The following is a 15,939-nucleotide window of genomic DNA, read 5'->3' as shown; positions in this document are numbered from 1 at the left end:
GACTCTGGCACAAATATAGCACATAAAAGTCTGGCACCAGCACTATAAAATAATCATTATTATTTTAGGTAACATTTAGAAGCTTAATCTTTTATAAAGCATTTTGTCTCATTTGATACTGTGTCCAACTCTATTTGTATCCTCACTCAGTTGAAAGTTAATCCGCCTGTCCATATGGCTTTTCATAAAGAGATATGGAAAATAATCCCCAAACTTTTGGACAAAAAGAAAAACATCACCAAAGGAAAGTTTTCATCACTCTTCCTTCCCATTGCCACAAAAGTGCTCTGAACATTCTCCCCACATCATCACTCATTTGGAGGATTCATTTGGGGGTTGATTTTGTTCCCCTCTATTTTCATGATGAATGCTTATACTGAAAAGATCTTTGTAAGTGCCTCTTATTTAACTTTTGGCAATCAAAAATTCAATAATCTATTTGATAGGATAGCGTTAATTAAGTGATTGACATTGTGCAGCAACCTTTCTCATACCTTTTTTGTTGGTTCTTATAACCGTGTCAGAAGACAGCAAAGAGCTTCCATTGGATACTTCCTGCATGGGTTTCTCAGGAGGCTTACTGGAAAGGGTTTCTTTCTTCATCTCCTTCTTTATCTCCTGTGGGGATTAAAGAGAAAAGAATACTTTGAAATTTTAGGATGCCTCATTGAGTATTTTAAGCTGCTTCTTCCTTCCAAATACAAACATTCTACTTGTGAACTACAATAACCCCAACTTGCAAGACGTGAGGCCAACACATGTTCTTTCCAATGGTTTTTTCCCCTCAAGTTGTTTTATCTTCTTGAAAGAAGGCCCTGTGAAATAGAAAACTGACATTTGCAAGGATGTAATCAATATGTGACCAAGGTCATAGGAGTATAAAATCTTAGATCTGGGGCTGGAAAGGACCTCGAAGGCTGTCTGCTGAGGCTGTGCTATACAAATAAATGCACCAGCCCAATACCATTTATTGAATGGTCAATACCATTTATTTTTGCTTTTTTAAAGATGGAAAGCCTAGGATCAGCCGGGGTCATTCCGAAAGAGACTGTCAACACTATAAAACCTTCCAATGAGTACACACTATTTATTGAAGCCATAAGGTGCCCATGTGGGATTAAAGAATGTTCCAAATCATTAGCATTGTATATAGCATTATACTAACCATGGAATCATGATAAAATAATTCTCCACAGGTATAGAAAATTTCACAAACTATCAGATTATATCCCTTTCTCCTCTTTTTCTTTTTCTTTTGTTATAGGAGATAGCTTTCTGGGAGAGGAATAGAGAAGGAGGAAGGATACAGTGGGAAATGTAGGCAACGTAAAGACAAAAGATAGCGATACAAATTTAAAATGAAAAAGAAAGTTAGAGCTAAAAAGGGCCCTAAAGATGATCTAGTCAAACCTCATCATTTTACAAGAGAGGAAACTGAGACTCAGGGAGAAGTGACTTGAACAATATCATCTACTTTTTTTATAAAAACCACCCTTACCACTGTTTTCTGTTGCCAAAGTCATCCTCCTGCAGTACAGATCTGACCATGTCACCCTCTAATCAATAAACTCCAGTAACTCTATTACCTCCATAATCAAATATAAAACCAACCCTCTGCTTGGCTTTTAAAATCTTTTGCAACCCGGTCCTTCCTGCCTTTCCAGTCTTTTTTTCTACTTTACTCCCTTCCATGGAAGTCTAGGATCCAGAAACATTGCCCTTGCTATGCCCCTCACAAGAAACTCCATCTCCAGACTCCAGATGTTTGCCCTGGTTGTGTTCCACATCACCTCCTCACCTCTGGCTCCTGGCTTCCACCTAGACTCTACTCAGATCCCACCTTCTTCAGCAGGCTCTTAGTTTCCTTCCACCACCACCATCAATCCCTCTAGATTACCTCCAATTTATTTATATATATATATATATAATGTTTACCTAGTTTTTTTCATGTTGTCATTAAAATGTGAACTTCTTGAGGGCAGGGACTGTGTTTTTAACTCTTTATATCCCCAGTGCTCAGCATAATGCATGCCATCCAGTAAAGGCTTAATAAATGCTTATGGAATAACTCACTGGCTATTTTCAATTCCCACAGATAACTAGGACTCACTAATCTTCCTGTCCTAAACATCTACACAATTATTTCACATTACTTTATATAATTCGATTGTTCTATACAATAACAATAAATTATCCCATTAGCTCTTTCCAAAACCCACCTGGTGTTTTTTACCCACAATACTTTATTGCTTCAAATGGGGATGGAGATCCAGGTATGTGGCACAGATCAAAAGAAGCTAGTGTTTAAAGAGAACTGCTGCATACTAATCTTGTATACAATGCAGGGTGTTAATAGCCAGTCTAAATGTCTGATCCTTGGGTATATTCAAAACAGCCTCATCATTTTCCACTTTGACCACTAGAGAAATTAGGCAACAGCTGGCTCCTTCTAGCTCTGAGGTTTCCAGTTAAATTCCTGTGGTCTAAATAGCCTCCTTTCTATCACAGACAAATAAATCTGGGCCATCTTCAGGTATCCCACAGTGTTTTATTTGTGTGTGGACAGTTCTAGAGTTGTAGCACCTGCCTTTCAGAGCAGTAGCTGTTCCCTTTTTGGCAGATGACACCGCAGGAGAAGTTATTTTTAAAATGCCTGCTTCACATTGAGATAAGGTTTATAGCCATGGCAAGCAATCTATTATCCACCCAGGAGTGAAGCCAAATACCAGCTGGGTTTCCATCCTTTTTTGCAGGTTGAATTTTTGGGGAAGAACCAAAAAATACAGCTTTTCCTTTTGTAGGCAAACATGTAGTGCAATCTACCCAGATGCACCCTGTGGTGTAGCCCTACAACAGGTGTCAGAAGACCTAGATTCTAATCCTGGCTCTTATCTATAAGACCACAGACAAATTGCTTGAGCTACAGAGTCTATGACCACAACCGGCATGAGTAGCGGAAGCAGTAAGTTCTCATAAGAATTCACCAACCAGCTGAAGGAGACATACAGAGAATGCTGTTGACAAGTAACACGTTTGGAAGGAGAGCTCTGTGGACCATCAGAACCAGGTGCCAAACACAGGGGATCCTCAGAAACATTTCTCCTGGGTCCATTAAATCCCAATGCACTGTGTGATTGTTTCCTGCCTTCTCCTAACTATTCTCACCTTCCGCAAAAAGCCCTTCCCAGGGGCAGCTAGGTAGCGCAGTGGATAGAGCACCGGCCCTGGATTCCAGAGGACCTGAGTTCAAATCCTGCCTCAGACACTTGACACTTACTAGCTATGTGACCCTGAGCAAGTCACTTAACCCTCATTGCCCCGCCCCCCCCCCAAAAGAACCTTTCCCAGTTCTCAGAGATCTTGGTGCCTTCCCTCTGAGACTGGCTGCAATGTGTCCTGCACCTACCTTGCTTGAACATGATTGTTTGCACATCGTGTCTTCCCCATCAGACTGTGAGCTCCTTGAGAGTTTGCTTTTCCTAGCATCCCTAGCACTTGGCACAATGCCTAGCATAAATGCTGGCTGATTAACTAAGGGAGAGAACCCAAACACTGATTTTTCTTAAAGTTGTTGCTGGGTCAAAGAGGTTTTGAAAGACACAGGCAATGGCTCCTTTTAGTGGGTCGTTGGAAGACTGAAGAGACAAACACTTTACTTTGTTTGAAATCTTAAGATGATTCTTTTCTTCTACAAGAAAATTTCTATCATAACATTCTTTGGAATATAATGGGTGCTAGGAAAATTTATTACTAGTTGACAAGTGAAAATGAAGGCGCTGAAAGCCAATTCACAGAAGATCATCCTGTCCAGGGTGATTTCACTTGGTGGGTTCATCCCAGTTCCCATATATTTATGTCTATGCGGATGATTCTCAAATCTGCTTATCTACCCTTAAACTCACCTCCACTCTCACACCTCTACCTGCCTATTGCACATCTTGAACTAGATGTCCCATAGGCAGCTTAAACTCAATAGGTAATCAGTGTGAGATTCTGAGGCACTCTTTTTTTTTTTTTTTGAGGCAGCTGGTGGCATAATGGATAAAGCACTGATCCCAGACCCAAGGACCAGCACTCCATCTACTTCACCAGGTGCCTTTATTTTATGCATTTAAAAACATTATTCTAAGAAAGAGTCCAAAAGCTTCCCTAGACTACCAAAGGGACACCAAAACAAAACAAAACAAAACAAAACCCCAACCCCCGCTCCTGATGTATGAATTAATGCAAACTTTAAATTGTTTTTTAATCTGTTGGGATTCAGAGGATTTTTGATGATACAATTATCTACATAATTGTGAGAAAACCAGAATAGCCTAAAATCCACCTTAAAAAAAAACAAAACTGAGAAGTAGAGTGAGTACTCAACCCTGCACCTACAAGAGTCTCCAGGAGATCCCAAACCAGAGGTGCACTGGAAGCCAGATAGAGACGGGCCTTCTAACTTGAACTCTTTTTTTTTTTTTTGTGGGACAACGAGAGTTAAGTGACTTGCCCAGGGTCACACAGCTAGTAAGTGTCAAGCGTCTGAGGCTGGATTTGAACTCAGGTCCTCCTGAATCCAGGGTCTGTGCTTTATCCACTGCTCCACTTAGCTGCCCCTAGTTTTAACTCTTAAGCCTGAACATCAAGAGCTCTTAATATCTTTATGCACCATCCAAGTTCCTGTCTCAAAAGTAGGAAACACAGCTCTGTTTGTTACCCACAAATAGAGTATTTGAGAATATTTAGCTATTAAACAGATTTGATTCAAAATACCAAAATAGGATCTGCTCCAACAAAACATATGCCCATCATATCAAATTTGGATAAGATTCTTTGACATAACTAGTTAAGATGAGGATTCAAAAGGCCACAGGGAAGCCCAACTCTTCCACATAAATCCTAGATAATAAATACCGGAAAACAAGCCCAGAAAGATCAATGATAAAAAACAAAAAGTTTCTCCACCCAGTCTACATCTGCATAAAACAAAAGCCAAAAAGCAACAGCAGTTTCACTGGGAGGGGTCTCACTAGGAAAGTCAGCAAGAGTATATGGAAAGTGGACTTATTACTTTAAGAGCCTGGATAAGTCACAAATTCTTGAGACCTCAGTTTCCTCATCTTTAAAATGAGAGGGCTAAACTAGATGACCTTTGAGGTATCTTTATGGTACTTGGGTGGCCCAGTAGATAGAGGGCTGAGACTGGAGTGAGGAAAACATGAGTTCAAATGTAAATTTAGACACTTAGTATCTGTGTGAACCTGGACAAGTTACTTAAGCTCCACTAGCCGGTTTCCTCAACTATAAAATGGAGATAATAACAGCACCTACCTCCCAGGGTTGTTATAAGGATGAAATGAAATAATAATTATTAAGTGCTTACCACAGTGCTCGCACAGAGTAGCCACTTAAATGCTCATTTCCTTCCTTCCTTTAAATCTAAATCTATGAGGGCAGCTAAGTGGCGCAGTGGATAGAGCACTGGCACTGGATTCAAGAGGACCTGAGTTCAAATCTTAACTCAGACACTCAACACTTACTAGCTGTGTGACCCTGGGCAAGTCACTCAACCCCAATTGCCTCACCAAAAAAAAAAATCTAAATCTATGACCCTATGATTTTCTTATATTTGGGCTGTGCTAACAATGGAGGAGGCTAAAAGGGTTAACAGATAACCTATCAACTGTAGCTAAAAGGTGTTAACAGATAACCTAAGACTTATAATAGTACCTAAAAGGGTTAATAGAGAAACTAAGATCTAAGTTTTTATCAACAGTAAGGTTCTGATGGAGGAGGCTAAAAGGGTTAACAGATAACCTATCAATAGGAGCTATCAATAGTACCTAAAAGGGGTTAACAGAAAAACCTAAGACCCAAGCTCTAACTTAGATCTGAACTCCAAGAGGAACTTACAGGCTCCAGTTCTGAAAGGGATTAATGAATAACTTAAGACTTGGGCCTTACAAGTCAGGGCCTAGGCTCTTGTTACCCACATTAATCAGCACTCATAACAAGAGCATAAAGAGGCAGGTCATAGAAACTTTAAATATAACAGTGATACACAGACAGGGTATAGAAATTCTAACTGATAAATGAAAATATTTTGAAACTAGGCATGGGATTGAAAAGGTGACATGCACAGAAAAGGCCAAATTTGTCCCCAGATTCACCTTATGACCTGTAAATCCCCAAAACACAGCTCCACGGAAAAAGGTAGCTTCCTTGGGGGTTGGCTCAAGCCCTAAGGAACTCCAAATTCCCCCGTACCTCCCTAAGGTGGAGGTTATTATAATAAGACTAATAATCAATTTATCCATACTATAAATATGGATTTGTAGTCTTTTCTTTCCCTATTGGAGAGATACCTTTCCACTTTTCTGGTTCTCTCCCTGTGTTCACTCATAGTATTGCAATAAAACTTGGGAAACTGAGTCACCGAGTCTTGTAATTCTTTTGGGAAGACTCACAATCCCTAAATCCATCCCACATCAGTTTGAGTCTCTATAAACTAATAATATCAACAGAATCTTAGGGAAGGTAACCAGGGAACATTAACCATTAATAGCCATTAATCTTCATAGATGACAGGAAACAGAAACTGCACCTAGAAACCAGATCTTAAAGTAAGGAGATATCATAAACACAGAGACCCTCTGGCTTTGACAAGTTTGAACATGTCTTTAGGAACATGTGCAGAAAAGACCAAATGTGTCCTTAGGTTCACCTTCTGACATTTAAACCTCAAAAACACACCTCCAGGCGAAAAGGTACCTCACCTTGGAGGATGTCTTAGGACCCCAGGAAGTCCACATTAGGATAAGACCTCCCATGTGCCTCCTTAAGGAGGAGATTAAGATAATGAGGAGCTACTCCATTTTTTTTTTTTCACTATAAATATAACCATTTTCCTCTCCCTATTTGAGACACTTATCTCCTTGGTATCTCCCTGTGGCCTTACAGTATTTTAATAAAACTTAGGAAACTGAGTCACTGAGTATTGTAATTCTTTGGGATGCCTCACAATCAATTTTATTAATTAAATCCATCCCCCCACATCACTAATATAATAAAATTGACCACCCTACCTAAGTGAATTTGCAGATTTGGTACAAAAGCAATCAATCTACTGAAGGATTACTTTATAGAACTAGAAAAAAAAATGGTTTTCTACAGATTTATCTGGAAGAACAGATTATCTAGACTTATCTAGAAGGAAAAAAGGTCAAGAATATCAAAGTAAATGATGAAAAAAGTGGGAAGGAAGGCAGCCTAGCAGCACCAGAAAGCAATCATCATTAAAACTATTTGGCATCAGTTTTAAAAATGAAGAAAAGTTGATCATCAGAACAACACAAAGTCCAGAATAAATCGAACACAGTAGCAACACGATGTCTGGTAAGCCCAAGGACTCAAACTACTAGGAGAAGGATTCACTATATGAAAACTGCCCAGTAGAAATTAAGTTTAGACCAAAATTTTCTACTGCATGCCACAATAAGCTCCAAATGGTTATAGTACAGGGTCATATCACAAATAAATTAGAGAAGAGAAGGAGATACCTTGCACAACTATGGATAAGGGAAAAATCCTTAACCAAACAATGAGCAAAGAAACTCAGAGGAGATAAAATGGACAATTTTGGTTACATGAAATTCATTTTTTTTTTGCACAAAAAGGAAAAAAATTTTGCAGTAATTTTCTGACAAAAGTATAATGCATAAGATATATAAGGAATTAAAACAAATATATAAGAACAGTCCACAATATAAGGACATTCCCCAATAGATAACAGGTTAAAGGCTATGAATAAACAGTTCTCAGAAGAATCAAGGCAACAAGTTATCAACTACAGGCAAATTAAAATAATTCTAAGATTCCAACTTACAGCTATAAAATTGCAAAGATGACAAAAAAGGGAAAACGATCATTATTGGAGGGATTGCACACTAATGCATAGTTAGTGGAGCTATAAAGTGATCAAAGCATTCTCAAAAAAAATGTGGAAACCCCCACCCAAAGTTGCTAAAATCTATGTCTATACACATAGATACACAATACATATACACATATGTATGCATAGACATATATATATACATACATATACATGTACACATGTGTGCCACATACTAAGTCACTATGGTGGGGTTGTATGTATACACGAATGCATATGTGTGTAGCTATAGGCATATATACACACGTGTGTACGTATGTATATGTACACATACATATGTGTGTATAAATGTGTGCATACCATATACTAAGTCACTATGGTGTGTGTGTGTGTATGTATATATATACCACATACTAAAGTCACTAAACTCTGTGGGTATATATATGTACATACACATATGCATATACAAATATATGAGTACATATAGAGTTTAGTGACTTTGGGTATATTGGTTCCATTTGTGTATACATGCGCACACACATACACACTCCAACAAGAGCAAAGACAAAGGGGTATAATTGATACGCCCAAAATTATTTATAGCAGTACTTTTTGTCATAGCAAAGTGTCGGAAACAAAGTGGATGGCTATCAACTGGAGAATGGCTGAACAAATTACAGTATTCAAATGTAATGGAATATTAGTGAACAATTAGAAGGATGAAAGACTGATCAGAGAAACCTGGGAAGACTTCCATGAACTCATGAAGAGTGAAGTGATCAGAACCAGGAGAACAATTTATATAATGACTACAACACTGTAAAGAAAAACAACTGGGAAAGACTTGAAAGCTACTAAGAGAACAAAGGCAGGCGACTGCTGAAGGTTCATGATGAATCACACTGCCCTACTTTGGGCTGAGCGGTAATGGACCACAGGCACAAAATGAGACATTTCCATACACAATATGTGGATTTGTGAGGTATGATTATACTTGTTATGGGCAGGGGTGGGGGGAAGCTTTTCTTTTTGTTCATGGGGGGTGGTGTTGGAGTAGGTAGTGGAAGAATAGTGACAGTGACGCTAAATAAGTCAGAAAAGAAATAAAAGAACATGACCAAGTCATTACCAATAGATAACAGAAATAAGTTCAAGAGGGAACACAGACAAGCATCGCAATGCTATAATACCATTTTCAATTTGAATTATTAAAAAAAAAAGATGTAAGGAGTAGACAAAAACAAACTTTACATAATAGTTCATAGTTTCAGATACAATCCCCTTTTGTGTGTGTATATCTATCTATCCATCTATCTATCTATAAAAATGTTCATAAGGGGCAGCTAGGTGGTTCAGTGATTCAGCCCTGAAGTCAGGAGGACCTGAGTTCAAATCCAGACTCAGACACTTACTATCTGTGTAACCCTGGGCAAGTCATTTAACCCTGATTGCTTCCTAAATAAATAAATGAATGAAATGCCTAGAATTTAAAAGAATTTTCAAAAGATTCTTTGAAAGATATAAAAGGAGAGGTAACTCTGACAACCCTTTTATTAATAATATTAAGCAGATCATAAAGCTGAGATCAAAAGTGTTTATCCAGGGGCAGCTAGGTGGCGCGGTGGATAGAGCACCAGCCCTGGAGTCAGGAGTACCTGAATTCAAATCTGGCCTCAGACACTTAACACTTACTAGCTCCATCAGTCTGCCCTGGGCAAGTCACTTAACCCCAATTGCCTCACTAAAAAAACAAAAAACAACAACAACAACCAAAAAAGTGTTTATCCACATAATGGAGAATTTCTAGGGTACAATATAAATGGAACAGAATTTTCTCTAGGTAATGGGGAGCTCTGTAAATTCTCCATATCTACGAATGACATTGTGCTGCTTTTGAATCAAACCCTATGTAAAAAAATTAATTATTCACTAGCTAATCTAGTCTAAAAAATTATATAATTATACTTATGAAAAATTATAAGTATATGAAAATGATAAGTTTAGAAAAATTATAATTGGGCCGTAAGTCCCATCTGGGTCGCCATTAAAATGTGAAAATATTTTGAATTGACTGGGCCTGATTTGGGGGGCTAATCTGACTGGGGTACTTAATTCTGGGACTTTTGAATATTTGGCTATCTGACTGCTATTATTATATTATGGGACGTTTATAAAAGTTCCACCGCACTGCTCCACTCCCAAATTGATAAGCAAAATATTAAGAAGCCTCTTAACCAAATAATCAAAGCAGAGTTTATTTATGAGATACTATTGGAAATTAAGACTATAGGGAAATGGGGGGGGCAGCTAGATGGCGCAGTGGTTAAAGCACCGGCCCTGGATTCAGGAGTACCTGAGTTCAAATCCGGCCTCAGACACTTGACACTTACTAGCTGTGTGACCATGGGCAAGTCACTTAACCCCCATTGCCTAAAAAAAAAAAAAAAGAATATAGGGAAATAAAATGTACAACCTGACTGCGGTGTGGCACTTTTCTTTCCACTGGTCTCTTTGGAACTTCTTGAATACAACAAGGGCCTTAGCCGCCGCTTGCCTTAGGGCACTCAGTCCTTTATTCTAACTCAGAGCCCCTTTCACTTTGTAAATCCCCTCGCTTCTAACTTTCCTCTCCTTACTGCCACTGCTGAACCCCTGTGTTTCTCTCACAACGACCTTCTGTCTCTCTGCTCCATCAGTCTGCCCTTCGGCCTCTCTTTTCCCTGCTCCTAGTCCTTCTCGTCTTCTCCTGCGTCCTTGTAGCCCCGTCTCTAATCTGCTGCACTCCAACCTTTCTAATCTTGTCAGCCGCTGCTTGACCTCTTCTCCTACTCTTCTCGTCCCTCGGAACTGCTCCGTCCTTGTCCGTCCACGAAGTCTTCCTGTCAGCCCCTGTACCTTGTCAGACTTCCCTCCTCTAATCTAACTCCCAGGTCTATATATACCTTTCTTATCTCCACTCAAATCTCAGGGCTTCCTGTGCCCACACACCAAGCTAATCCACTAGCCAGGGCTGCGGCTGGGGGGGAAGGGGGAGTGTGCTCCAGCTTCACATGCCTCAGCACAGGCTACGCCAGAGCCCAGCATCTCTCAGATACCTCCACTCAGGTGGAAGGGAGCTGGGGGCTTATTCCCCCGCAGCTGTCTGACCCTGCGTCTTGCACAGCCCACGGGCTTTCTGGCTCAGCTAACCCTGAGGGCCTAAGGCTTTCCAATCTCAGCCCAAAGGTAGGGTCCCCAAATCAAAATAAATTTCCACACCCAGCACCCTGCAGCATTTCCTAAATGAGAACCATAATTACTGAAAATATTCTGGCCTAACTATCCACACTGGCAAAACCAAATATATCAAAAATGCCTACTACCTAGATTGTGATATGCATTTGGCTGCACAATGCATAAATAGATATGTTTTAGATAAATATTGAAGATAAGCCAATGAGTTAGGTCAAGAACTGAATAAAAGGAAGAAACACAGGCTAGATTGCCTTTGGGAAATAGCACTGGACTAATAATGACCCTAAGTTTTCCCTTGAAATAAAGGCCTTTCCAGGGCAGCTAGGTGGCGCAGTGGGGCAGCTAGGTCGCGCAGTGGATAGAGCACCGGCCCTGGAGTCAGGAGTACCTGAGTTCAAATCCAGCCTCAGACACTTAACACTTACTAGCTGTGTGACCTTGGGCAAGTCACTTAACCCCAATTGCCTCACTAAAAAAAAGAAAAAAGAAATAAAGGCCTTTCTTTTAAATCAGAATTTTTTTCAGGCAATGACATATGACTACAAGTGATAGAATAAGAATTAAATTCTCAGGTTACCCAAAGGAACATAGTGAGTTTGAATAGGCTGTTATAATTACCAATGAAGAATTAAAGAGAAACAGGAGCAAAGATGTCATCAGAGAGAGACATGAGTGGTGTGGCAAAAGAAAGCTAGACAACCAGTATGCTGCTGCTCCACAGGTGTCCATGCACTGTCAAGTGCAAGAGAAATCTGCCTGTGTCCAGGAATCCTCTGGTGGGCTAGTGAAGACCTATGGACCCCTTCTTAGGATAACGTTTTTAATGCATAGGATACATTGGATTACAAAGAAAACCAATCATATTGAAATAGTAATAAAAATTTATTTTTTTTAAAGTTCATAAATCCCAGGTGAAAACCCCCTAATGTGAAGGAAGGGCACTAGTATTCTAAATAGATTCTTTATAAAGGATTTATGGAAGGAAAAGGACAAGAATCATGAAGGATGAGAAGGTATGGACAGGTTGTGATCAGTCCCTTTGAAGGAAGTACCCACTTCTATCAAAGTATATATAAGAAAGATTATACGTAAAGTTTCCCCAAAAAAAATCTGTATAAGATTATGGATTATTTTATGTCATTTAAAATCAAAACATATATAAGGTAAACAAAGTTTATACAATTAATCTTTGTAAGATCAAGCATGCTTTCTGAGATCAGCTTCCATTCTCCCTGATGCCTAGATAGCATGGTGGAGAAATAGGTTGTTATTTTTTTTTTTTTTTAGTGAGGCAATTGGGGTTAAGTGACTTGCCCAGGGTCACACAGCTAGTAAGTGTCAAGTGTCTGAGGCCAGATTTGAACTCAGGTCCTCCTGACTCCAGGGCCGGTGCTTTACCCACTGCGCCACCTAGCCACCCCTGGTTGTTATTTTTTTTTAAAGGGTAGCAGAAGTGTAGCTAAGGTGGCACAGTGGAGAGAGCACCGACCCTGGATTCAGGAGGACCTGAGTTCAAATCTAGCCCCAGACACTTGACACTTACTAGCTGTGTGACCCTGGGCAAGTCACTTAACCCCAGTTGCCTCACCAAAACAAGAAACAAAAACAAAAATAAAAAGGGTAGCAGAATTTAAAAGCCTTATTTAATTGGCATAATTCAGTTGATAGTTAGACTTACTTATTCAACACAATTGACCTTAGTTGCCTTCTTCATATCTTTTGCAATTTCTTCTCATGCACCAAAGTCCCACTGTATTCTTCCTCCCAAGCGGCTCCCCCTCGCCCAGGAAAAAAAACTCAAACCTAAATTAAACAGTGCAGTGGGGCTAGGGTCCCACTGACAATAGAAACAAACCAGTGGCCACTTGCTTGGATTAGCTTACTCCATCAACTGCATTGTATTAAGGTCCATGCTATCCTGCGTCAGAGAGATGAAATGAGGCTGCAAAAATAAATAGGATTGAATACAAAATGCTGGCGTGGGAAAAATGATTTTCACACATATAAACAGAATAAGTTGGAACCATTTCCCTCTGTCTTCTGAGCCAATAGAGGGGAAAAAAGAAAGCTCCCTTTACCAGCAAACCTGGCCCTGTGACCAATGGTTGTATACCCTGGAGCGAAATAGGAACAGGCATAAAAAAAGTCACCAAAATAATTTTTATAATTCAGTTTGCAATGGAAATAGCACTATAGGGACCTTCATACGGAGGCACAACTGTCCCCTTTTGAAATTTGTTGTTGTGAATTTGTCTCTGCTATTTCCCGGCTCTAATGCATAGAAGAAACTAATTTTTAATTCCTTGCAGGAGAAAAACAGGGATTCACCAAAGTCAATTCTCCTATAGATGAAAAGTTTTGAATTAGATCCTAGAAATAGCACATCTCCCCCCACACATCCATGTCTTTCTGCTTTTTCTGCCACCTACACAAATGGCAGGATCTCAGAAACAACCACCCTGGCAGAACTTTCTATCACAAATAGCATTTTGCTCATCAGCCAATTCTAGTTATTCTCCAAACACCTGCAAATACATACTATGTCTCTTAAAAAGCCACATCCCCAAATGACTGTAAAGCAAGGTCTCACACTAGGAAGAAATGGTTGTATTTGTAAAATATGTTATCTGTCCATCATCTACCAGTGTCCTGTAAAAGTACTGTCAGAATCTAAAATAAATTGAAGATGCCTTTTTGTTAAAAATCAAAGGAGAATAGGATTTAAAACTATAAGGGACCCTGGAATGAAAAAGGCAAAGGGTATTTCCCCTAGGCTTTGGTGAATATAGAGTTCACACATTTTGCAATATATCTCCCAAGAATCACTGTAGCAGTCAGCACAAACAAGAATGCTCCACTCTGAAGAATAGTATTCATCTTTTCTTTTCCCCTCCTGTTGCTAGGAAATAAAATTCTGGGCAGAAAAAACTAGAAGCACTGTGTGTGTATGTACATACATACGTACATACCTACACATATACATATACATATATACAGAGAGAAAGAGAGAGAGGACAAAGAGGAGAAATGTGAGGTTTGGGACCTACTCAAACACTGCTTCTTGGTGAAGGCTGTACACTTTGTCTAGGTGCTAGTACATCTTTTTCCCATGCGTCACACATTTCAGATGATACATTTCCGACCTAAAATGATAACAGGTTAATCTAGCCATCAGCCACACAGAATGAGAAAAGTATTAGGATGTTTAATAAAAGCTCTCTAGTAAACAAGAGTGTCATTTTCCTGTTCAGTCCACAGCTTCCACAATGAAAAAAAAAAAAGCCATTAAGCATATGGACCGGCTATGGGCAAGGCCCACCAATTAAATATTACCTTTATTCTTTGTGTAGACACAGCTTAGGGATGAACACACACACAAAAAAGGGGTGTCCAGGAAAGTCTAGTTATTGAATCTGTTTTGTTGCATCAAAATCCATGAACTGAAAATTGCCTGTAGGATCACTCTTACCTGTATGATTTACCAATGCAAGTCTGCTCAGTTTCATCATATCCCTCACTTGACTGTTATAGCTATATTTTTCCCCACAAACTATTTTTAGAGGTTGCGGTAGCGGAGGTCTCTGCAGTTTATAAGCAACAGCATAAAGTTTAAGATGAATGTAGGCTCCTTGAGGGCAGTGCTCTTTCTTTTCTTTTCTTTCTTTCTTTCTTTCTTTCTTTCTTTCTTTCTTTCTTTCTTTCTTTCTTTCTTTCTTTCTTTCTTTCTTTCTTTCTGTATGCCTTTAATGAATGCTTGTTGAATTACACTGAATTGAAGCCCTTTAGACTATAATCTTCCTTTACAAAAGGAGAGAAGGTAGGAAAAAACAGAATTTGGCAAGACTACTAGACACATAATAGAAATGCCAACATTTGGAGGTTGAATATATCATATTAATTAAGAATCAAAATTGTTTCCCAACTACTGAAAGGATACAAATAAAGTGTAAAACATGCCAGTCTGCAAAATAACAAAATACATGCTGAGAATTTTAATTCGATTCACTAAATATGGATTAAATCACTTCTGTGTGCATAATACTACAATAGGAAATGAACAAGTTTAGAGAAGATGTGCTATCTGTCTTTATGGAAGTTACAATCCAGTAGGAATGTGACAGATTCATAAATAAGTATTAACAGAAAAAAATAGATGGCAAGTACATAAGAATAGTAGATAGTAGTATGTGCAGCCTGAAGGAGAAAAAGAGGTAAGGTCAATTCTGACAGTCCTGGGGTAAGGCTTCGTGAAGACTATACCTAAAGCACTTTGAGAACTTCGGAGTTTTGTATAAAAGTCACTTATGTAAGTATCACCACTGAAAATGAACTAAGAAGATAGAGTAATGGGTTACTTTTTGTCATTTTGTTAAAATTAGTATGCTCTTCTTGTAATAAACTCATTCTTGGTAATATAAGGGTCATCTGTAAACACTGAAGAAAATTGTGTCTAAAAGTTTTTGTTGATGGTTGCAAAGTTTAAAATAAAACAATTTTTAATTTATCTTAAAAATTACAGGTAGAAGTCAAGACAGGAAATGGAATGAGCACAATTTGGAAAGCACTCAGCATGTAAGGAAAATCACAAACAGCACAGCTGGGCTGAAGCACTGAATACAATGTAGGAGGAGAATGAGAAAAGGTTGGAATGGAGATCGGTGCCAGATCTTAAAGAACTCTGTGTACTAACTAGACAAAAAGAGTTTGAACTTCATTCAGCAGGCAACTGGGAGCCATTTGAGAGCTTTGAGCAGAGGAGTAACAAGATCACAGCATCTCTGAGCAGGGACTTCAGAGAGCATCTCATTTCATCCATGCTGCCTCTCCAA

The 15,939-nt window shown here is 39.0% G+C and overlaps 1 protein-coding gene and 1 pseudogene across 7 annotated transcripts in view; one reads left to right on the top strand and one right to left on the bottom strand.

The window, feature by feature from the left end:
* SH3KBP1 (SH3 domain containing kinase binding protein 1) overlaps nt 1–15,939 on the bottom strand; it is a 463,133-nt gene that overhangs the window by 297,258 nt on the left and 149,936 nt on the right. For all 7 annotated transcript variants that reach the window (XM_043996852.1, XM_043996855.1, XM_043996854.1 and 4 more), the window contains exon 3: nt 495–618. In XM_043996852.1, coding sequence (XP_043852787.1) covers nt 495–618 — 124 coding nt within the window. The remainder of the gene's footprint in view (nt 1–494; nt 619–15,939) is intronic.
* Nucleotides 1,009–15,939, top strand: part of LOC122746080 — a 52,646-nt pseudogene continuing 37,715 nt past the window's right edge.

The sequence above is a fragment of the Dromiciops gliroides genome, chromosome 3 (genome assembly GCF_019393635.1).
Source record: "Dromiciops gliroides isolate mDroGli1 chromosome 3, mDroGli1.pri, whole genome shotgun sequence".
Taxonomy (NCBI): Eukaryota; Metazoa; Chordata; class Mammalia; order Microbiotheria; family Microbiotheriidae; genus Dromiciops; species Dromiciops gliroides.
The sequence above is the reverse complement of the archived record's forward strand: the minus strand, read 5'-3'. Positions and strand labels throughout refer to the sequence as shown.